Source organism: Vitis vinifera, chromosome 1 (assembly GCF_030704535.1).
Source record: "Vitis vinifera cultivar Pinot Noir 40024 chromosome 1, ASM3070453v1".
NCBI lineage: Eukaryota > Viridiplantae > Streptophyta > Magnoliopsida > Vitales > Vitaceae > Vitis > Vitis vinifera.
This window is the reverse complement of record NC_081805.1, coordinates 5,598,100-5,622,088: the sequence shown is the minus strand read 5'-3', so window position 1 is coordinate 5,622,088 and position 23,989 is coordinate 5,598,100. Positions and strand designations below refer to the sequence as shown.

The 23,989-nt window shown below is 34.7% G+C and overlaps 3 protein-coding genes across 3 annotated transcripts; 2 read left to right on the top strand and 1 right to left on the bottom strand.

Annotated features, from left to right (window-relative positions):
• The first annotated feature begins 5,095 nt into the window (after nt 1-5,095).
• On the top strand, nt 5,096-7,013 carry LOC100259463 (loganic acid O-methyltransferase). The gene is made up of 3 exons (XM_002281342.5): nt 5,096-5,225; nt 5,405-6,058; nt 6,501-7,013. The coding sequence occupies exons 1-3, from the start codon at nt 5,157-5,159 to the stop codon at nt 6,837-6,839; spliced, it is 1,062 nt and encodes a 353-aa protein (XP_002281378.1). The 5' UTR covers nt 5,096-5,156; the 3' UTR covers nt 6,840-7,013.
• An 848-nt stretch (nt 7,014-7,861) lies between these two features.
• LOC100264640 (loganic acid O-methyltransferase) lies at nt 7,862-10,432 on the top strand. Its single transcript, XM_002281330.4, has 3 exons — nt 7,862-8,678; nt 8,938-9,591; nt 9,962-10,432. Exons 1-3 carry the CDS (start codon nt 8,586-8,588, stop codon nt 10,295-10,297), a joined length of 1,083 nt encoding a protein of 360 aa, XP_002281366.1. The 5' UTR covers nt 7,862-8,585; the 3' UTR covers nt 10,298-10,432.
• Nucleotides 10,433-11,633: 1,201 nt separating this feature from the next.
• LOC100262811 (probable RNA-dependent RNA polymerase 1) lies at nt 11,634-20,213 on the bottom strand. Its single transcript, XM_002284878.4, has 5 exons — nt 19,970-20,213; nt 17,925-18,459; nt 14,308-16,172; nt 13,552-13,702; nt 11,634-12,774 (listed from the first exon to the last, which is right to left on the bottom strand). Exons 2-5 carry the CDS (start codon nt 18,438-18,440, stop codon nt 11,941-11,943), a joined length of 3,366 nt encoding a protein of 1,121 aa, XP_002284914.1. The 5' UTR covers nt 18,441-18,459; nt 19,970-20,213; the 3' UTR covers nt 11,634-11,940.
• Nucleotides 20,214-23,989: the final 3,776 nt, after the last annotated feature.

The window sequence follows — 23,989 nt, the reverse complement described above, 5'->3', positions numbered from 1 at the left end:
ATGGGACGTAGACAGTCTACTAGTAGAAAGAAAAGGGTGAAGAGAATAGAAATTACCTTTAATGGGAGACCAGTTAGTTGAAGTAGATGTCTGAGTTGCAGTTTGAGAAGAAGAGACATTACCATAATAATAGTCCTGCAGATATGAAGGTTTTTGTTTAATTCTGGTTGATTTTCTGAGCTGTAGGACTTCAGGGTCAGTTGAATCCAGATGGGATGGAGAGGGACATGTAGGTGAGTCGGATTCAAGAAGGGCAAAAGGTTCAGAGAGAAAAGGAGAATTATTAGGTGGTGATGCAGGTCACACATTATGATAGGAATTGAAGAAGGGGGTGGTAGAAGGTGAATCTGAAAATGATTGTGAAAGAGGAAACATAAATGAATGAGTTTCAAGATGTTGGGGCAACACTTGGAAAGGAAAAAATGTTTCATGGAATATGACATTCCGAGAAACAAGGATCTTATTGTTGTTTAGATCCATGAGTTTATAACCCTTAATATCATAAGGATATCCTAGGAAGATGCACTTTGTGGCTCGTGAATCAAATTTTTGTCTGTGACTAGTTAAAGTGGATGCAAAACAAAGACAGCCAAAAACTCTTAAATGAGAAAGGTTAGGTGTTTTGTTAAAAAACATTTCAAAAGGGGTTTTATTTTGAAGTAGAGGAGTGGGAATTCTATTGATTATGTGGGCAGCAGTAAGCACACAGTCACTCCAAAAAATTAATGGTAGATTTGCTTGAAACATTAAGGCTCTAGCAGTGCTTAGTAGATGTTGAAGTTTTCTCTCCACAACACCATTTTGTTGAGGAGTTTCGACACAACTTCTCTAATGCAAAATACCATATTTATGATAGAATTTTGTGAGTAAGAATTTTGGTCCATTATCAGACCTTATAGCTTTAACAGAAGAAGAAAATTGGTTTGCTACCATTACAGAAAGTTTTGATTAAAGATGGCACTTCTGATTTAGCTTTAATCATGTATACCCAAGTACACCTTGTGTAGTCATCGGCTATTGTTAAAAAAATATCGAAAACCAGAATAAGAAGTAGTGCCAAAAGGACCCCATATATCACAATGGATCAAATCAAAATGATTACTACTCAAAAACCACACATTTTAGATACTAACTTTCATGAGTTTCACACATTTTGAGTAGTAATTATGCCTAATATGCCCAAGTAATACATTGCTACCCTTCCAAGAGATACTAATGGTTCTTTGTTGTGTTTTGGAGATATTTTAAGGTGATATTTGAAGCATGGAGTGACAAATGGAAATGGAATGGAGGAGGGTACATAATGTAGATGAAGAGGAAGAGGAAATGCACTTGGACCAAGCTTTGGAGCTTAATTGAAGGTGGTGGAGATGGATTAAACATGAAGAAATGAGAAAAATTGCAAAGAGGATCCGGAATAGCATGATTTTCGATTTTGCATGACCATGCGAAATGAAACAGAAAGGTTGTGGCTGTAGCACATAAGGAAATTGTGAAAAAGTGATTTCGCATGACCATGCGAAATTTTCACACAGTCATGCGAAACGCTCCAGAAGAACGAAATTGAAGCTGATGGATTCTCCACTTCACACCATCATGCGAGATTTCTAGGGGCTCGTGCGAAAATGCATTTTCTCCAGATTCCTTGATGAAGAAGCATCCGGAAGACCTCTAAAATGTTGCCAAGTGTCCTTTTAACCTGGGCCTATAAATAGAAACGGGATTGACTCATTTAGGGACTTTTTGATTCATTTTCTAATTGTAGAACTTTTCATACTTCTTCTCTCTATATAATTCTCCACTTTCCTTCAGTTTCTCTTATTTTCTCGGTAGTCAAACATGTCTTGTGAGATCAAATCTCCAAGCATGAGTGGCTAAATCTCGTTTTTTCTTGGAGGACGGAGGATCTAGAAGCAAGATCTATGGTGAATTAGAGAATTGAGCTTGAATTGCATAGGTAATTTGATCCAATTGATTGATTAATTGAAATTTGGGGATTTTTCTCTTCAAATTGTCTTGGATGACTACTACAATGCAAGCTAGGTAGATTCATCAAATTCTTAATGCTAGATTTGATGAAATTGAATAGTTGCATAGTATGAATCATTGGAAGATAATTTAAGATGAATTGAATATATGATTCAAATTGATCTCTTGGATTAGATTACCTAATTTGAAGAGAAATTAGATCTAGATCTAAAGCTAAATCAAAAATCGGTTTAGATGAAAATTTAGGTTTTCAATCTAACTTGATGAAAATTTGATCTTAACACCTATTCACCATGGAAATTGCTCTCTAGAAAATCCTAACTCCGAGAATCTCACATCTTATTAATTTTCTTCTCTTTTACACTTCATTTTCAATTCAATTTGAATACATTGCTATCTAGAGATTTTATCATGCAATTTCAAGTAAATTTCACTTGATCACCATCATTTCTTATCATCTCGTTCAAGCCTTAATTACCGAGAATAATCCATTCTTGTGGACGATACCTAAATACCACTATACTACAGTAGTTTGTACTAAAACCACATTTTTGATCGGGTACAAATTGCCATAGAATAATGAATTAGGTTATAAATTTTGTTTTGATCCAATAAACGACAAAATCTGAGCGATCACAAAACTTTTATTAGAATTATTTTGTGATACAAAAAAAAGGAAGCCTTCTTTGCTTTGCTAAAGGACATATGTCACAAACATTTGTATGATCAATAGTGATAGCAAAGTCAATCTGTTTGAGGGAATGGAATCTTGAACTAGATACATGTTCTAATCTACAATGCCATATATCTAAGTGTTTGTGAATAGAGGACAAAGCAAGATGAGCATAATTAAACTGAAATGAATTACAGATTTTAGCTTGTGATGAAGCTGGAATCAGATGGTAAAGTCCTTCTTTTTCAAGAGCAATCCTAATCATCTTCTCCATTGACTGGTCCTGTAAAAGGCAATGAGAAGCAGTAAAGGTAAGAAAAAGATTAGATTGTTTAGTGAGTTTGGAAACGGATAATAGATTGAATGAAAAATGAGGAACACACAAGACATTATGTAAAAATAAGGAATCTGAGAGACATACAGTACCAATGTATGTGGTTGGAACTGTAGTACCATTAGGAAGATTGATGGATGCATTAATTGGTTTAGGTATAAATGGTATAAAAGTGGTGAACAAATCATATGGTCTGTTGCACCCGTATCAAGAAGCCAATATGAAGTGGAATTTGGCTTAGAAGTAACAGAAGTACAAGAAAAAAAAAATTGGTTTAAGTGTAGGTTGAACTTTACCAGAAAAGTAAGAGGTGGTGACAAGGTTAACAACTGGTTGGACATTATTCTGATTGGAAGAATTGGGTTGAACTGAATTTGCAAGCGCCATTAGTTTATGAAATTCCTCTGGAGTGAAACAAAACTTTTGTTGCTCATTGCTATTTTGATTGGGGACCTCTGGAGTAGTAATGGTAGCATAAGCAGAAGCCATATTTCTTTTTCCCTTTGGTCCATTCCAGCTAGGGGGATAACCATGAAGTTGAAAACATTTGTCCATTGTGTGACCATTATTGCCACAATGAGTATAGTGTAGGGCAAATTTCTTTGGTTTGTCCTTGAAAGATTGTGGCTGGTAATTCTCCTGATTGGATTGCCTTGCAATCAAAGCATGAGTCTCATTATATGTAGCAGAATTTGTGAGTTGCCTCTGACTTTCTTCTTGAAGTAGTAGAGAGAAAACCTTGGACATGTTTGGTAATGGAACCATTAGCAGCAATTGGCTTCTGATAGAGGCATAAGAATCATTTAGCCCCACCAAGAATTTGAGTACATAATCAAATTGCTGTCTGATTTGTAGAAAGTTGAAAAGTTGAAAAGTTCACAAGTGCATGTTGCCATTTTGCCACAAGCGCATGTTGGAAATGGCCTATAGCTAATGTACTCATCCCAAAGGGTCTTAAAGGAACTGAAATATTCAATAATAGACAAAGCACCTTAATTGATGCAACTCAAAGATTTCTCAAGTTGGAAAACCCTTGCTCCATCACTCTTGAGATATCTGACTTTAAGCTCATTCCAAGAGAGAGAGGGAAAGAGAGAGAGAGGAAAAGGGGGTTGGAAATGAAAGTAAGTGGTGGTGGGATGGGATGGGGAGAGAGAGAGGAAAAAAACAGAGGAAGTGGAAAAGGGGGCTAGAAATGAAGGTAAGTGGTGGTGTGGTGGGGTGGGGTGGGGTGGGGTGGGATGGGAAAAAGTGGGGAAGAAGAAAAAGAAAGAAAAGAAAAAATAATAATAATTAAGATGTAGACCCAATTAAAAAAAAAAATAGGTAAGCAGTCCTAATATTTTATAAATATCAATTTTATTAAAGATGTTATTTTAAGATATCTGACTTTAAGCTCATTCCAAGAGAGAGAGGGAAAGAGAGAGAGAGGAAAAGGGGGTTGGAAATGAAAGTAAGTGGTGGTGGGATGGGATGGGGAGAGAGAGAGGAAAAAAACAGAGGAAGTGGAAAAGGGGGCTAGAAATGAAGGTAAGTGGTGGTGGGGTGGGGTGGGGTGGGGTGGGGTGGGGAGGGGAAGGAGTGGGATGGGAAAAAGTGGGGAAGAAGAAAAAGAAAGAAAAGAAAAAATAATAATAATTAAGATGTAGACCCAATTAAAAAAAAAAATAGGCAAGCAGTCCTAATATTTTATAAATATCAATTTTATTAAAGATGTTATTTTAAATAAAGAGATGGTTTTTATTAAAGATAAAATAAGTTGTTCCGTGTGCTTTTGAATGCTGGGATATTATCACATATCACAATTTCCAGTCAAGTTACTACTTGCCCGACCAAATTTATACCAGTCAATAAGGATAAAACATATGCTAGGACAAGTAAATAATGAAGGCCGGCTTGACCCTAAGGAAAGGCATGAAATTGGTACACGTGTCCGAAGGCCATTTTAAATTTATACCAGTCAATAAGGATAAAACACATGCTAGGACAAGTAAATAATGAAGGGCGACTTGACCCTAAGGAAAGGCCTGAAATTGGTACACGTGTCAGAAGGCCATTGTTTATGAGATGTCTATATAGAGCGTCCATCAAATAAAGCACACGGCTCACCTAGGCTCTCCACAGACAGAGAGAGTTATAAGCAACGACGACGCAGCCACAATGCAACAATCTTTTCTGATGAACGGAGGGGATGGACCTCATAGCTACCGCAACAACTCCCATTTTCAGGTATTTTAACTGCTTTTGTAGCCGTTGCAGCCTCTTCATAAATTTTCTCTATCTTACAGATTTCATGGATCTCCGTTTTGCTCACCCTGGATTATATTACGTGATTAAAAATTGCTTGGTTTAGGGAATATCATCCCTGACATTAATAACAAAGCGAATGGTGGACTATTGTTTTGTAGAGACAAGATATTAATGTGTCGAGAACTATGATTGAAGAGGCAATTGCTAAGAAGCTTGATGTAATGTGCTTCTCTTCAAACCCGTTTCGTCTTGCAGATTTGGGATGTTCAGTTGGGCCAAATACCTTCATAGCAATGCAACATATAGTGGAAGCTGTAGAAAGGAAGTACCTGGCACAAGGTCTCAAATCTGAGATGCCCGAATTTCAAGTCTTCTTTAATGATCATGTGGGTAATGATTTCAATACCCTATTTGCATCCCTCCCAACTGAGAGGCGGTACTTTGCCTGTGGCGTCCCGGGTTCTTTCCATGGCCGGTTATTCCCGGAGTCATCTATCCATTTCATGTTTTCCTCTCATGCACTCCACTGGCTCTCAAAGGTCCCTGAAGAGTTGTTGGACAAAAACTCCCCTGCATGGAACAGGGGAAGGATTCACTACACAAGTGGCCCAGAAGAAGTAAGCCATGCTTATGCGGCTCAATTTGAGCGTGACATGGAGATCTTTCTGAGTGCCAGAGCTAAGGAACTTGTGGTTGGAGGGATGATAGTGTTTCTCATTCCAGCTCTCCCAAATGGGATCCCTGCTTCTCAAAACCCATATTGTGTTATGTTCGATCTTTTGGGAGCAAGCCTCATGGATATGGCCAAGGAGGTAAGGCGGATGAAATTCTATTTTGGAATTAGAAAAGTGACTTTAATATCTAATAGTTGAGAGGGCTCTGATCATAGCTAAGTAACATTCCGCATAGAAAATTAATGTGGAACTTGGGAAATATTAGTATATTTTAGAAATAAAACAGGAAAATTTTTTGTTGGGGCTGAGGGAGCCTGGCACACTTACCCTAGGCATATGCTCATCCCATGGCCCAATTCAGGTTGGGTCGTAGGAAACACTAGGCTAATCATGTAAAATGACCAATATACCCTCATGGAACCTAATACATGAAGTCCAGTATTAGGGCAGAGAGGGGAAAAAAAACAAACTATAATTATAATTGTTGAATTTTTGCTTGTCTGGTAGTTTTATGTTGTTTTACAGACAAGCCCGAATCAAATTCAAGAGATGATGCCAACATTGCCAATGTTGAATGCAGGGATTAATTAGTGAAGCTCAAGTGGATTCCTTCAACTTGCCTATTCATGTAGCCTCTCCCGAGCAAATGACAGAGATGGTGGACAGAAATGAGTGTTTAACCATTGAGAGAATGGAGTTAGTGGACTCTAGATCAAAACTTGTTGGCCCGATCAATGGAAAGGAATGTGCAATGTGCCTTAGAGCTGGCCTGGAGGGAATTTTTACCCAACATTTTGGAAGTGGGATTATTGATCAACTGTTTGATAGGCTTTCCAAGCAAATTATGGAGTCCTCCCACCAGCTGGAATCAGGCAACAAAGAAGGAACTCTATTGTTTGTTGTTCTGAGGCGTAAATGATACTGTTTGAATATGATCATAAACTATTTTTCCTGCTAGTTTTCTTAGTCCCTTCTCTGAGACTAGTTTCAGGATATCAATATATATTGTCGTGAAGATCCAGTGGATCATAAATAATGACCCAGATTTGGGTATCAACTCTATATATTTACAATAATTGTCTTGGTTAACATATGTGAATGGTTATGGATATGCTCACGGATAATCAGAAGAAAAACTTGTGGCTGTGGAAATAGATGATAAGTTGTCCTCTGGGCTTTGGAAATGCCCTCCACATATTCATGAAATCCAAAAACACAACTTGCAGGAAATAGCGTGATACTAAACACAGTCGTAAAGTGCTAAGGTGTAGGGGTATGTTCCTATGAACATATAGCCATACTTCACTTAAAAGAAAGAACTGAACTCCTTTTCCAATGCGTCAGGCTTGCAAGGATGGGGGGACATGTTGGAGGGAGAAAACACATAGGATGGCAAATTCCTTAACCCAAATGCAACCCATGACTGAATTTGTGTTAATCCAGCGATGACAGATGTAGAGACCTTCTAATACACTTTTTATCCTTGTTGATGTGGATCAGTTTGCCATAAACACAGCATGGATGATGGATCCCACATGAATGATATTTTTCCTCTCACATGGGAATGGGTTGTTTCATTATATACTGCTTTTATGAACTAGGATCAAGATTGAAGTATGGTTGTTGGTTGTTGAGTCTGGTAATTGGGGTCTTAGGGTTTAAGAGTCGTGTAGGGGTTCAGTCATCTCTTATTATTCGGTTCTGCATACATAAATGTTTTAGGTTATGTTAGGATGAGAGAAAATTTGAAGGAAAATGCGAAGGAACAAAAACAAAGAAAAAAAAGCATGAGTGAAGAAAATTAAGGAAAAAAAAATTAAATCAATAAATTATTTTATATCCGACTTTAAATTCATTTCACTTATAAATAACTTGACAATATATATTTTTTTTCCCTTCTAACTTTGTGTCTTTGTTTTTGTTTTCTATTCAAATCCAAAAGGATGTCGAGGCTCATAAATTAAAGGAATCCGGAATAGAAGAGATAGACAAATGGTTCAAGATTGATCATTTATATGTTGCTTTTGTAACTTTAGATTTGATTTTGTATTGTTGCATATTATCTCCGAGTGAAGTCATTACTTTGCCCCTCTTTTGACTTTTTGTTCCTACTAGATTTATAAATATTTAGTTGAAGAAGCAAAACTTCTTCAATAAATAATGAGGTGATACGTCATGAATGACTCTACCTTCTTCAATGAATAATGAGTTGATATGTCAGGAATGACTCTACCTTCTTTGATTCCAAATGGACTCTTCTACCCTAACTGATATTGTTGGGATGCCCTTAGATGAGGTGTTAAGATGTAACCTCATGCCTCTACAACTATAATTTAATCAAAATGTGAAAAGGATAATGTTCCATGTGCTCTGAATGAATGATGGGTGGATCACACGTCACAATTCTCAGTCAAAGTAGTGCTTGCAAAACTAAATTTGTTGGCTAGTCAATAAGATTTATAAAAAAATAATTAAAAGTTTTAAAGAAGATTAAAAAATGGTATGAAGGACAAAACATCAATGGCATAATGAGCCAATACAGATGGCCGGCTAGACCTAGTCAGAGGCCATTGTCAATGAGGGAAAAAAGTCCATGAGACCCTCCCTCACCATTGTCTTTATGGAGAGTCCATCAGAAGTAAATGGCTCACTTAGGCAGTGAGAGATGAGCAACAACAACACAGCCACTATGCAACAATCTTTTCCGATGAACGGAGGGGATGGACCTCACAGCTACCTCAACAACTCCCATTTACAGGTATTTTGACTGTTTTTATACTTCTTGTTATCCCTTCATATATTTTCTCTACCTCACATATTTCATGGATGACCTGATTCAAGTTTGAGGAACAAACACAACTACCCCTTCAGTGCATACATGCCTGGGTTTCTTCTTTGTCCCTTATTCCACTTCAATTATGGTTGAACATACGCCTCTTAAAAATTGCTTGTTTTATGGGAATATCACCCCTGACATTAAGTAATGACAGACACATGGTGGACTATACGTTTTGTAGAGACAAGCTACAAATGCGTCGAGGATTACGATTGAAGAGGCAATTGCTAAGAAGCTTGATGTAAAGTGCTTCTCTTCAAACCCGTTTCGTCTTGCAGATTTGGGATGTTCAGTTGGGCCAAATACCTTCATAGCAATGCAACATATAGTGGAAGCTGTAGAAAGGAAGTACCTGGCGCAAGGTCTCAAATCTGAAATGCCCGAATTTCAAGTCTTCTTTAATGATCATGTGGCCAATGATTTCAATACCCTATTTGCATCCCTCCCAACTGAAAGGCGGTACTTTGCCTGTGGCGTCCCGGGTTCTTTCCATGGCCGGTTATTCCCGGAGTCATCTATCCATTTCATGTTTTCCTCTCATGCACTCCACTGGCTCTCAAAGGTGCCTGAAGAGTTGTTGGACAAAAACTCCCCTGCATGGAACAGGGGAAGGATTCACTACACAAGTGGCCCAGAAGAAGTAAGCCATGCTTATGCAGCTCAATTTGAGCATGACATGGAGATCTTTTTGAGTGCGAGAGCTAAGGAACTTGTGTTTGGAGGGATGATAGTGCTCCTCATTCCAGCTCTCCCAACTGGGATCCCTACTTCTCATATCCCAATTGGTATTATGTTCGATCTTCTGGGATCAAGCCTCATGGACATGGCCAAGGAGGTAAGGCGGATGATATTCCATTTTGGAATTAGAAAAGTGACTTTAACATCTAATAGTTGAGAGGACTCTGAACATAGTCAAGTAAAATTTCGCATAGAAAATTAATGTGGAACTTGAGAATTAATAGTATATTTTAGAAACAAAAGAGAGAAATTTTTGGCTGGGGTTGAGGGAGCCGGGCCCGCTGACATTAAGCAGTTCAAGTTGTATTCAACTGATGGAAGTATACATTATGCTAAAATCTTGTTTATATTATGCAGAATTCATAATTGGTGAATTTTTTGCTTATCTAGTAGTTTTATGTTGTTTTACAAACAAACCCTGCATCAAATTCAAGAGATAATGTCAAAGTTATCAATCTTCATTACAGGGATTAATCAGTGAAGCTGAAGTGGACTCCTTCAACTTGCCTATTTATGCAACCTCCCTGGAGCAAATGACAAGCCTGGTTGAAAGAAATGGGTATTTAATCATTGAGAGAATGGAGCTAATGGACCCTACATCAAAGCATGTGGCGGTCAGTGGGAAGGACTATACAATGAACTTTAGAGCTGGCATGGAGGGGATTTTTGGCGAACATTTTGGAAGTGGGATTATTGACGAAGTGTTTGATAGGCTTTACAAGAAAACTGTGGAGTTCTCCCACCAGCTGGAATCCAGCCACAAAGAAGGAACTCAATTGTTTGTTGTTCTAAGGCGGAAATGATGTTGTTTAAAGATGACCAAAAACTACTTTGCCCGCTAGTTTTCTTGGTCCATTCTTTGAGACTAGTTTCGGGACATCAATGTATACTGTGGTGAAGGTAAGTAGATCATAAATAATGACCAGATTTGGGCATCACCTCTTTGTATATCTACGACAAGTGCAAACCAACATGGTATTGGTTAACACATGTAAATTGTTGTGGATATGGTTGTGCATAATCAGAAGAAAAACCGATGGTTGTAGAAACAGATGATAAGTTGTCCTCTGGCCTTTGGGAATGGCCTTTACATATTCATGAAATCCAAAAACACAACTTCCAGGAGATAGCCTCATACTAACTATTAGAGAAGACTTTGAACATAAAAGCAACCAAAAAGGAGCAGAAATGTTAAATGTTATGTGGTTCAAGTTTTCTGGTTGCTTACAATTCCAAGAAGAAATTTACCAGAGAGCTTGAGACCCATGAGATTTTTTTTTTTTTAAAGTTGGTTGCAACTGCTCATTCTGTTTCATTCAGAGGATACCATGGTGGGAGGAAATTTGCAGTAAAATTGGACCAGTGGACAACACAATTAAGATATTGAATGGATTTCCACCTTCAAAAGCTATATGAAAGACAAAATGAAGTTTTATTTGTTTTTTTATTTGTTGAAAAATTACATGTTTGGACTTGTCTGTAACCAGGAAGTCATGCTAAATTGAGTCTACCATCTCAGGTATCTATCAAGGAAAAAACAAAAGGAAAGCAACATTTTTCACGATTGAGGAAATAAAATTTGTTTCAAAGGAACACTGTTTTTGTCAACCAATCTTTCAAACCCATGAATTTGGCAAATATCTTCAATGATACCAAGTCAATCAGATCAGATTTTGTCTCCATTTCCCAACCTAAGTGATATTATCAATTAATTGTTGAAAAGTTTTCTAACAAACTGCAGAAGCTTGGCCGGACTAGAATTGAGCACTAAGGAACTAACTCAACTTCTTGTTGTTCCGAGGCACAAATGATGTGGTTTGAAGGTGATCCTAGTCTCACAATTCCAGTGATTAATAATAAAAATGTATAACCATGCAAATCCTAGGATTATGCATACAAGGAGAAAATTTACCTTTCATATTGGATTCTGATGACAGGACCCCAGGATTGCTTTGAGATGCCCGTGTAAAAACCTCTGCTTAAAAAATGATGTTCGACTGTTAGACCTTTATTGTTAGTCCATTTTTCTCCTCAAGCTCAGGGAAGGTTCACGGTGTGTCAGAGAACTAATTTCATCCATGTATGTAATGTGTGGGACGTCTTCAGACACACTGCTTGAGCCAGAGTCAAGATAAGCAATAAAAGGAAAAGCATAGATAAATTTATCAGTAGGAATTAATATTCTAGTTCCAATGATCACAATACAGCATTTGCATTCAGTACATAGGCAAACATATACCAAATTTACATCAGATAATATAGACAAACACAAACCAGTAAAGTACTAGGGTGCAGGGGTTAAGTCATGTCTGAATGTTCCTATGAACATATAGCCATAATTCACTAGAAAGAAAGAACTAAATATCTTCTCCAATACTTCAGAGATGGGTGTAGGGGTACGTGTTGCGGGGAGAAGATATAAGGAACACATACCATGGCAAATTCCTCAACCCAAACGCAACCCTTGGCTGAGTCTTCGTTCCAGCGATGACAGATGTAGAGACCTACCACTCATTTTCTTCCTCTTGGTGTGGATCAGTTTGTCATAAACACACCATGGAAAACTGAGGAAATGATCTCGATCCATTCCCTCATTGTAACAACCCCAATAATCAGGATGATAAGTAACATGGTACCAAGCAGATGCTTTTGCATATACATCGTCAGCTTCAGAATCTGTCTCACTTCCCATTTTGTTGAACCATGTCCTAGCTTCCTTTCTCAAGGACTTTACAGCCAAACCAATGGCTTCTGCATCCTTCCTCCTATCAAAAGATTTTGACATTCTCATGATACTCCCACTGAGTATTTCACTCTCTGTTTTAATCCCATAATAATCCATCAGGTTCCCCAACTTATAATCATACTCACTTTTGTAATAGAAAGCATCACTGACATAGTCTTCAAAACCAACCACTTCCATGTCAGGGTCATAAGACTGCCTTGCCACATCCCTGGTGAAGGATCTTATATTACAGTTGTGTGGTGCAATGTCTTTCACTTCTCGAAAAAGCTTTCCAATCACAGATTGTGATTCATAGGTTGGTTTGTCAGCCTTTTCCATGAAATCTGGATATTCCTTCACACGTAGATTACGTGGTATTTCAGCAGGCACGCCAGTTTTTGGGAAGTCAACAGCAATTGAAAATAACTTTGCGAGCTCTGTGCAAGGATCACAATATGCTTTGTCGTACTCCTTATCTGCAAAGACGGTGTGGGCATTTGCAATGATTCCTAAGCTGTCATTCACTATGTAGTTGGTGAAATACTCCTCAACTTCCTGCTCCATAAATACAATCACATTATTTTAAGCAAAGACAGAAGAAAGAAAAAGGATGGAAAGGACAAAGGAGCTTTAAGTGAACATCAAGCTTCACAAAGTTACAAATACATCTTAATGTGCCCATAAATGCAATCCAACAATTAAATGCTTTGAAGACTTCTTAGGCCAATATTTCGTTGTTCTAATGCCCAAAGTTAACTAGCTTTCTAGCCTTTATATACAGTTTACATATGTGATGATGATTCATACTGTCACTTGAAACTGTTGCCCTGTGTACTTTAAGGTGTGAGTGTGTGAAAAGTGAAAACAATTACCTAAAGAATTAAATACAAGTGAATATCTATTTTCATATTCTTATGGAATGCTGATGAATGAGGCACATGTATGCAGTCACATACAAAGAAAAATATGCACAAATGCTTTTAGCAAATATAAGATGCAGAGTGATGATGACTAGATAAGGGAAAGATGATTTATTTGCTTATTTAATTGCATAAACAATTACTGAGATATATAATGGATGTTTAATTATGAGACCATAATCCTGTTAAATTGCATTGCTACATGGCCAATGACCAAAAGTTAAAAAAAAAAAAAAAAAAACCCAGTCAACAATGTAAACATTGGTGACTACACAACGTTGTTTCAGAAAGAAAAATCAATTAACAAACAATGGCCAGGAGAGAGAGAAATGTGCACAGGGGAAATCAGTAAATAAATAAGCAATCTATTCCAAATCACTTGAACACAATGAACAACTGAAAGAGTAAATACCTCAATCATGACATCATGATCCAAGACCTTAGTTGGAGCTGGGGTATAATCCATGGGATTGATTTGTTGAGGTGGAATTAGATCACGATCCCAACAAACAAAGTAGATATCTCCATCCAAATCACTCCCCGAACATTCGTTTGGGTGAGGTCTGATCTTATAATTCAGCAATTGTCAGTAAACAACTTGGCATAAAGAAAAGTACAAATAACTATAATCAACAGCAGAAGATTAACTAAGACAAAGCAGCACTTTATTTGAAAAAATAAAATCATTATATGATAATTCTACAAGCAACAAATAGAAACTTATCAGTCAAAAAAATCAGAAGACACATAATTAATTTTACTAGTCAGAAACAAACTAATATGCACATATAAAGCCAATATGTGCCTAGAAATAAACTAATATCTACATACATATAAAGCCAGTATATGCCTGAGCATGCTGGATGCTTATGTATTCATTTATGCGTGTATACATGTACACATGGAGCTCCAAAGCATTTAAAAAAGTTTAAAACTGAAGAAGAATGTGTGTGCATATTTGTGTGCATGCATATTTAATCATAGTAAATGGCACATATACAACACATCAAGTAGATTTAGTATATATGACAAACATGTTTTTATGCGCATAATCTCAGATTGATTGTTTGCAAGTCAAAGTTCGACACTAAAACAACAGCCTATTACCAAATCAATATAGGATTTATTGCCTCAAAATATCAATTTGGAGATATTATAGCATCTTTACCTCTTTCCTTTTTGTGGAAAAACAACACAATCCACCATATGATGCAAAGTAGGCACATTAACAGCCCACAGGACCCGCACATCACCAGGGTGTAGACAAGGATTTTTAGCAACAACAATCTTTCCCTCAAGAATAAAATTATCATGGTGTGATCCACTTCCACGGAACATGAGGGAATCACCAAAGGATTGCCTTCCTCCAGTGCCAGAAATTTGTACAAACACTTCACCATATTCCAAGGTTCTAGTTTCATCTAGACATCCCATCATAGACCTTCCATTTGGAACAAATATTCTTGTTTTAGTGCGCAGTTCCAGCAACTTTGCAGCCCGGAAAGTTTGCAGCATCATTGAAAGAAATGGTTCAGCATCTGGCTTATAACCACACATGAGCATTTCTTTGAGAACATTAGTGTTCTCTCCTGGAGACATCAACTCCAGTGCCTCCTGTGCCGCTACTGGATCTTTTAAGATGGTGTCCAGTTGATCCACAGCTGCTCTTTGCTTCTTTTCAAAAACATGATCCTTAACTCCGAGAGTAGATAAAAGGGTGATCAATTGACGATTGAGAAAAGAAGGCTGATATTTGCTCCATGCTAAAACATCTAGGTTTGTGTTATCTGATTCATACTTGAACATGCTCTTTCTCAATGATAATTTCCTAGATGATGTTGGATCAACAGCAACTACACCCTTGTACCCACCATATCGAATCTGGAAAGCGGATGGAGTAGAACTTTTACAACCACATTTTATGGCCACTCTGTGAGCCAATTGAGGAGATATTTTCCCAATTCCATCGGAGAAGACATATGTTGTTCGACCCTTATGGATTTCAATGTCAGGAATATTTTCAATTTCATCCTTAGCAACTTTCAATGTTTCCTTGGACGAGCTGAAAGACTGACCCAGTCTGGCAGCATATTTTGCTACATTTCTTATCTGAGAAAAATCACCCATCCAGCTTCTGATTTCCGCAGCAGTAAGCCCAGGTCTTGAAGCAAACATCCAGGCAGAATTATCCCGCAACTGACTTGATGAAAAGGCAAGAAAATCGAACTTCTTATCACCAATAACTATGCCATTTTGAAGAATTGATAGTATCCTTCTGTATACTCCAGTTCGCCTTCCTTCTTTTGACATACGAGGAGATATAACTGTTGAATGAATTTTCTCCAAGTTCTCATCTAGAAAAGAAACACGGAGAAAGTTATCAATATCTTCAGGATAATTGCGTAAAACCCGATTGGAGACATTAACCTCTGGGCCACAAAAGTATACTTTACATGGGGTAATCTGAACCCTCCGGACATACACCAATCCAGTATCCAAGGAAATAGCAGGAGATCCAGCAACTGGCTTCTTCACGTAGGTTCTGTACTGCTCACTAAGCCACCTTACAGGCTCATAACAGCACTCTTTCAAATGATACAGTTTCTCAAGGGCATGCTCTATAAAAGAAATAGGAAACCTCTCTGGATCAACCAACCGGAAAAAACTGGTATCAAGAGTAGGCCCTGATAAACACCCATTCTGAACCAAAGTATTTATCTTAAACAATATTTGAAATGGCAAGCTAGATCCTTGAGGTGGACCCAAGATGGGAACTAGATGCAAATTGTGAGAATAACTTGAGCCACTCTCCAAAATGAATTTGCCATCATTTTCTTTATAATAAGCAAAATTTTCACGAAAATTTGGTAGTTGACTGCCATATGGAAGCTCCAAACATAACGCAAAAGATTGCCCAATAAAGCATGATGGAGTAAAATCAATTTCCCTGACCCACTGGTCATCAGGAGCTTCCTTAAAATAATAGCTGAGGACAGGTACATCTTTCTCATAAATCTGTGGAGCACCAAGTAACTAGTAACCAAAGAGGAAAAACATGTTAGTAACATGGTGGACATGTAAACACACGAATAAAGCAATTGAACCATTAACGCAAATTCTCATTATGCATCATTAACACAAATTCTCTAAAATACAAGTGACTGTTGACATATAACACCAAACATTTAACACAAATATTCATAAAAGATGTCAAAACTTCAAACTTATAATAGAAACAGGTCAAGCCGCGCAGCATTACACAAGACCTACCACTCTCCAAGAACATATATCAGTGAAAGTCCATATGCATATTTAGTCCAAGGAATCCTTATATCAATGTAAAGCCAAAAACTACCAGTTCATACGGAAGATAAAGATGTGATATGATAAATTATTTTTACTCCATATGGTAATTGACATACTTCTTGATGCAGGGAAAACAGGAGAGGTTTGAACAACGAATACTATACCCAATTTGACAGTAAGACTAATATTATACTCAATTGGAAGATCATCTGGATTAAGATTGGACAATGCTTCAGTATTTTCAAATTTTGACATAAAAGTCAAGGTTTGGGCACATTCAAATAACTGAAGAATAAAGATGTAAAACTGAAGTATTGTACTATTTTGACATTATGGAAGGAGTATAGTACCTTTTAGTTTAGAAAATGATCCTTCTAAATTTCGGAATATCATAAATAAAATTTCTACTTGTATAAATTATCAATTCTTTCTATATTGATTTGTTTTTTAATTTATTCATCTTCCATAGATTACCATTAGAACCATTTTAGAAGGATTATGTACAATCAGGATCTATGGTTGCTTTAAAATGATATAACAATGATGCCAATACAAATGTAAAAGGATGGAATACAGATTGCTCTTTCCCATAGCACTATACCTCTCCTCTAAATCTAGACACTTCTGTAAGGAAGACATGTTTGTAGCCAACATACACTAAAATGGAGGCTCATCAGATACATATGGATGCTCACCATATGTACCATTAATTAAAAATTACTTTCTCAAAGCTTGGACATACTTAGGATGTAGATAGAATGCAGCCTGGTATATTTAGGAAACAGCAGGAGTCAAAACAATATATTCAAAAAAGCTAAAGTTCTTGTAAAATCCTTAACATGTTGCCCATTTAGAGAAACGTATAAATCAGGCATCTTATAAATTTTGAGATTCAAAAGCCAGTTATTTAAGCATGTACAAAATGAGGTAATTGATTATTCAAAAAGCCACCCTTATTTGGAGAGTACATGCAACAGAGATAACAAAACAAACATTTATCAGATTTGATTTTCAATGATATCAATTACTTTTAACTTATTACTTATCACTTCAGTGTATGCATCTCATGTTATAGTGTCCATTTCCCATATCCAAGCTACATTGCCTTCTCCCAAGTATGTAACATCCACAAAAATTACCTTGTTTCACCTTTCAGGTCTCTTAAAACACAAAAAGTAATAAATCAAGCAACAAACATAACAATTAATCCATTGATCTAAGTTAACCACTTTGGCAAGATTTCATCTCTGAGCTCTAACCTTTCTAAGAAAATAATTGAAGAGACATTGAATTGGTAATGCAATTTAATTTGCTTGTAGATGGGCAAACCATAAAGAGTTCACAAAAGAGGAAAAAGTAACAATACAACCTAGACATGCAAATTATTCAATATTTGTAATGGACACAGCCATGGTAAAAAGAAGTACGAAGTGAAAGCGAATAATAGAAATTTAACAATCAAAATTTTGTCAAGCAAACCTGAATTAGGAGAAATTTTGTAATTTGACCACGTGGATGCTGTAGTTGAATTTGCCAAATGTTCTCATAGGAAAGCTCAAGCTTGTACTCCTCAGAGCCATGAGAAAGAAAAAAGTAAAATTTTCTCAATCCAGACCCAAATTTGACAGAAACATTTATTGCTTTCCAGAGCACACAAAATCGTTCATCTGACATCTGACAGCCAAAATGTAATGTTATCCGATCCATACTATGCAAAAAGGCCCTTGGCTTTGGAATAATATCAAGATCCATTTCTCGAGCCTTCAAATAATTGCGCCCATACCATACTTTTTTTTTACATAATGTGATAATAAACTCTGCAAGTTCAAAGGATGTAAACTGGACTTTAGCATGCGTCATTGATGCTCCACTTCTAGGCTGCTTAATCTCTAAGGCCTCAATAGTTCCTTCACCAGTATATTTCTCCAGAAATTCCTTAATTTCATCTGCAGACACAATAGAAGGGAATCCATACACCTGAATTGTCTTACTCATCTAGTAAGACCGAGTTTAACTGCAATTTCATTGTATAACCCAAAATCAGAGATTGTAAAAATATGAATATTTCATGTTGAATACATAGCATGCTATAAATAAGAAAAAACATCACACTCATAATTTGAATACTTTGCTTGCTAGAGAAATCTTCATGGCAATGTCATGAAGTTCAATGATTAAGCATTGTTGAATTATGATATCAAATATTTTAAGCTGTTTTGGTAATAAATAATACTACTATAGGAAAAATATAGATTAAATTGCAAGACTCATGAAATGTTTTATCGTATGCTTGTCCTGTACATGGTTTCAAACTTCAGAAATTAGGACAGCAAGCACTAGAAAATAGACAATATGGAACATGTGCAAAGAAAATAGACAACATGAACAAATGTAGAGAGAGAACCCAACCTTGCCATACATATCTTAATCATTTGACACTCTCCTCCATTTCAGTTCAATTTAAATAGGATGACATGTGGCCATATATGAACCCTGACAACGTTTTAAGGTACCTAGTGATTAATACCCTTGGAATTAATTTAAGCAATTTTATGGAACTTAAACAAAAATTACTGTCCAAATGTGTATGTGAAAGCATGCTCCGTGTGAGATTTAAGTTTCTATTATTTCTTGAAAGTATAGAACCATGTTTCCTTAATCTACGAAGGGCAAGCATCTAAATACAATTCCTATAGGCAGAGTCCTATAATCCAGCAACCGCAAAAAATAGTTGGTTGATCTATTACTAGAATTCTAGTAATTACCACATTTCAGTATCAAGAAAGTAATGTCAATATGAATCTCCACACTAGCCACTGTTAAAGAAATGGAAGTGCTCAGAGTCAAAAAATTGTAGAAGATAATGACCAGATGAGAACAGAAATATAAATCTGAAAATCTATACGAATATGTAATTATGCCTATTTATATATATAAAACGCTCCTCAAAACTGTGGAGGAACCATAACACCTTTAGCAATACAATCTCCTCAAAGATCCATCTCTTCATAATGCCCTTCTTAAATTACTATGCAGAGGATTAAAAACCATACATAGAGTGTCAAATGGTGTTATATAGCCATATTAATACAAGAAACTCCATGCCCATCCAGAAGAAAGTGGCACAGGTCAGTCACCGGATAAAAGATACTCATTACTAGATCAAAACACTAAAGAAAATGCAAAAAAATAAACCATAATCAAAATTTCGAATCTCAGATTCTATTTTTATTTTTTTTCTTGTTTCAGACGTTGGAAGACACGACTGAACCTAATACAAATACATGGCCACAGTTGACAAGAATTTCCACCCTTAAAAATGCAAACAACAGGACATTATAATCAAAATTCACCCTCTCAACCAAATCAAAGCTTTAAAACGATCTGCAAAACAGAAAATGGCGAGTCGAGCACAACAAATAACAAAAGGTAGAAGAATATGTATGAAACATCCACATGATATTATAGCATAGCTTCCTTTACGTTCTAGCGAAAATCTGCCGGAAACGAGAAAGAAAAATTACCAGGAATTTTCCCTCTTTGTCTCCGACAAGTAACCGAAACAGCGAGTCGCAGAGAGAAAGTTAGAGAGTAGAAATCAAATAAAAACCCCAGAAGAAAAGAAACCAGAAATTGAAGAAACTTGAGATGCGATTTTTTCACTCAAAGAATTAAACTCAAACCACCACGAAGGGCCATCCGATCATACTCCTTCTCACTTGTCAGACCAGTTTGTAGCTTGCAAAGCTATGTATAGAAGACGGAGGAATAGATTCCTTGCATTGCGGCACTTTTTTTAAAGGGAGAATCATCTTTTGGGTAGATGGACCCAAATTAACAAAAGATGCATATAACTCTTTAAATTGAGTTGAAGGATATAAAATAGTAACGGAAAAATATATCCTTTAAGAACACATATAAAATATTTTATAAAATTAAGTTAAATAATTTTTTTTCAATAATTTTTTTTAAAAAAAATACTAAATTAAATAAAAGTAGTTTTCAAAAATATTAAATTAAATAATTTTTTTTCAAAAATATTAAATTAAATTAAAGTATTTTAAAAAAAATATTAAATTAAAATTTTTTTAAATATTAAATTAAATAAATTTATTTTAAAAAAAATATTATATTAAATTAAATAAATTTATTTTTTAAAAATATTAAATTAAATAAAAGTATTTTAAAAAATATTAAATTACATAAAAGTATTTTTTAAAAATATTAAATTAAATAAAAGTATTTTTCAAAAATATTATTTTTTTTTCTCAAAATCAACAAAGGGCATTTTTGGAAATACTGAAGAATGATATCCTTCAACTCAATTTCCATACTTTCATTAGGTCTTGGGCTCAATTTGAAGAGTTACATGGACCTTTTGTTAATTTGAGGGTCCATCTACCCCAAAACATAATTCTCCCTTTTTTAAAATTACTTTTGCTGACGTATGCAAGTGATGTGGCAATGACCCTGTAGGTTCACCTCCCTAGTCCCTCCTAGTTTGTTTGCCGCTTCATCTATCCACAGGAAGAGATCACATGGGGAACAGAAAGACCACGCCACATCATCCAATAATTGGTCGCCGCGTCAGCTAAATTTATCGGTGATATTTCTGACGTGGTGACTGGTGAGTGAGTGTGTAGGCGTGGAAGCGTGGAAGCGTTCGCACTCGTACATTGATCTAGTCAACCGCAAGTCTCTCCCCCTTTCCCTCAATGGTGGGATCGCGCAAACGCGTGCCTTCCGATTCCATTCATGCCGGTGATTCCACCCTTGCACTAAAAACAAAGAATTATTTACTCTGTTCGGACGTTAAAAACCCGAATCCGAAAGAAAGAAATATAATATTTTTCTCAACAAAAATATCCTTAAATTATATTTTTAATTTTTATCTCACATGGAATATTTTTTTGATAATAAAAAATCTAAAAGTACAAATATCAAAAAGGAGATGACACGTGTAAAATTATTTTCTCAAATGTGAGTGTTATTCTACATCTAATCAAATATAAAAAAAGAAATTAAAAAATGAGACGAAATTAAATTGAAAAATAAAAATAAACCGTGAGCCACCCCGGTCCATTTGCCCAGCCAATGAGGCCAAGGGCGTAATGGCATTTGAAGGCAATCAAAGTAGCCTGGGAAACAGAGAATGGAGGAAGACTCCAAAATAGCAGTGGCCCCACTCGCACCCACGCGGATGGTTCATTCATCCGACTTTTAGGCCCCGGTGGGGGCCTCCTAAAGGCTAAAGGGCCCTCGTCCTAATGTCCTACACATTTTTGTGAGAGGACCTCACTCCCCAGGTGTGGAAACTTGCTCGCTAAGTTCGTAAACAAGAATAATAAAATTTCTAATATAAAAATTAAAAAGCACAACATCCCTCGCAAGTTTTGGAAGCGGATTGGTCTTCAATTTTAAATTGGTCTTTTTTTTAGGATTGTACGTACAGCAGCACATGCCTTAAAGTTCGTTGAATTCAACACCCATTTCATCATTATCTCCAAATAACTTTCCAAAGGAAGAAAACAAATGAATTATTTTGAAATCCTTTTTAGTAATTCAGATGGTTTAAATGTTTTATTTTAAAAAAAATTGATAAAGATTATTATTGATTATATATATATATATATATATATATATATATATATATATATATATATATATATATATATATTAGTTACACTTATAAAATATATATATTTTTGTTTATTTTATCATTTTTTTTTTAAATTTAGATATTTTAATAAATTTTTAATAATTTGCCATTTTTTTTATCAAAATATTTATTTATATTTTTTATATATTTGTAAAATCTAAGTAACCATAAATTTGTGTTCACTAATATTTTCATCATTAGTTATTAAAACATTTATGTTTTTCAAAGCTTATATTTTTGACATTCTAAATAAATAAGTTATGTGAAAAAATAATTCAAGTCTTAGTTTTTAAAAATATATTATTAAAATATTATTTAGTTACCATTTAATGTTTAATAAATTATTTTTATTTTTAACTGTAAAATTTAATAATAAATCTTAAAAATAATTGTCAATACTCTTTAAATATTTTCCACAAATTTTAAAATAATAAAACCTCATAATTAATATCATTTTACCGTCTTTATTATTGCTTTTTTTCTTTTATCTTTATCCTTGCTTAGAAAACAAGCAACAAGATTCAACTCTATTGATCATAAAAGTTAAACCTTTCATGGTTAAAAAGAACCAAAAGCAAACTACCAACCAAACAACTCAATAAATTATAAAGAATAAAAACATTTTAGGATTTGTTTCAAAACGTTGTTAAAAAATAGTTTTTCAAAACAAGTTTTTATAGTTTTTTAGCTTATTTTACCTAAAGATATACTGCAATTATATGTAATGCAATCATCCATATTTTCAATTATGTCTGCAAACAGTTTATAAATAAACAATCGAAAAATATCTAAAATTTGGTTCTTAAAATAATATGAAAAAAAAATTCAAAGAAAAAAAAATTGTTAAAAGTTTGTTACACATTTTCAATTTAGAAAATATTTTTCTTTTTTAAAAAACAATTTTTTGTTTTTAAGAATAGATCCAACTTAAGGTATTAGAAGATTTTTTTTTTTTTTTTTTTAAATATCATAGGATTCTTTATAAAGTTAGGGGCTAAACATGTGTAAAGAAGCCAAGAGGCTAGTTGATGCACCTTCAAAACTATAAATTAATAGCAAGTGGTAAGGTAAAAGAGAGGAAAGGACGGGCACCAAAGATTCCACCTACCTCCAATGATGGATCATTCAAATGCATTACAACTGAAGCAAAAGAAGCAAATTGCTAATTATGTTGTTCCTTTTTTTGTTTTTTATTTTTTATTTTTAAATAATTTGTTTTCAGATTTTAAATATTTTATTTTTTTATTTTTTTTGTTAACGTATTACTTATTTTGAAAATTTTTTAATTGAATAAAAAAAGACTAAATATTTAACTTTTCCTAAATGTTAAAAGTAAATTATTGGTTTTTCTATAATTTATAATACTTAATAGAACTAAAATATTAAAAAATAAATAATTTAATACTTAACACTGTTAAGTATTATTTAATTTTAAGTTCCATTTAAAATTAAGTAAAAACAAACAATCACTATTGCACAATGATTTAATAAAACATATATGTTACAAATTTAGAGAAGGTTTTTAATAAATCAACTTAATGATTTAATATAACTTAATAACTTAATTAAAGTCATTAAATAGATTTAACATATTTAATAACATAACTTAATGTTAAAACTTAAAATTATTTTTAACTTTAAGTATTAAAGTCAAAATAGCTAATTTTATTCTTAATCTCAAATCTTTTTTACCTTATTTGTCCACATTAATGTGAATATATTTTAGAATTATGATTTTACATCTATAATTTATTTTTTATGGCAAATATTTTATTGTTATTTTATGTATTTACAATACTCGAAATATGGATATTTTATAACTAAATTTATTATTTAAAATTAATGAAAATAGATATGAGTTAAAATGAATGATGATAAATATTAG

Coding starts and splice junctions, on each gene's coding strand:
- LOC100262811 (XM_002284878.4), bottom strand. CDS start 18,440: ATGAGTAAGACAATTCAGGTGTATGGATTCCCTTCTATTGTGTCTGCA. Junction 16,173..17,924: donor CAAAATTTCTCCTAATTCAG/GTTTGCTTGACA, acceptor TTTGGTTACTAG/TTACTTGGTGCTCCACAGAT. Junction 12,775..13,551: donor ATCATGATGTCATGATTGAG/GTATTTACTCTT, acceptor TTTATGGAGCAG/GAAGTTGAGGAGTATTTCAC.
- LOC100259463 (XM_002281342.5), top strand. CDS start 5,157: ATGCAACAATCTTTTCTGATGAACGGAGGGGATGGACCTCATAGCTAC. Junction 5,226..5,404: donor GCAACAACTCCCATTTTCAG/GTATTTTAACTG, acceptor ATTGTTTTGTAG/AGACAAGATATTAATGTGTC. Junction 6,059..6,500: donor TCATGGATATGGCCAAGGAG/GTAAGGCGGATG, acceptor TGTTGAATGCAG/GGATTAATTAGTGAAGCTCA.
- LOC100264640 (XM_002281330.4), top strand. CDS start 8,586: ATGAGCAACAACAACACAGCCACTATGCAACAATCTTTTCCGATGAAC. Junction 8,679..8,937: donor TCAACAACTCCCATTTACAG/GTATTTTGACTG, acceptor TACGTTTTGTAG/AGACAAGCTACAAATGCGTC. Junction 9,592..9,961: donor TCATGGACATGGCCAAGGAG/GTAAGGCGGATG, acceptor TCTTCATTACAG/GGATTAATCAGTGAAGCTGA.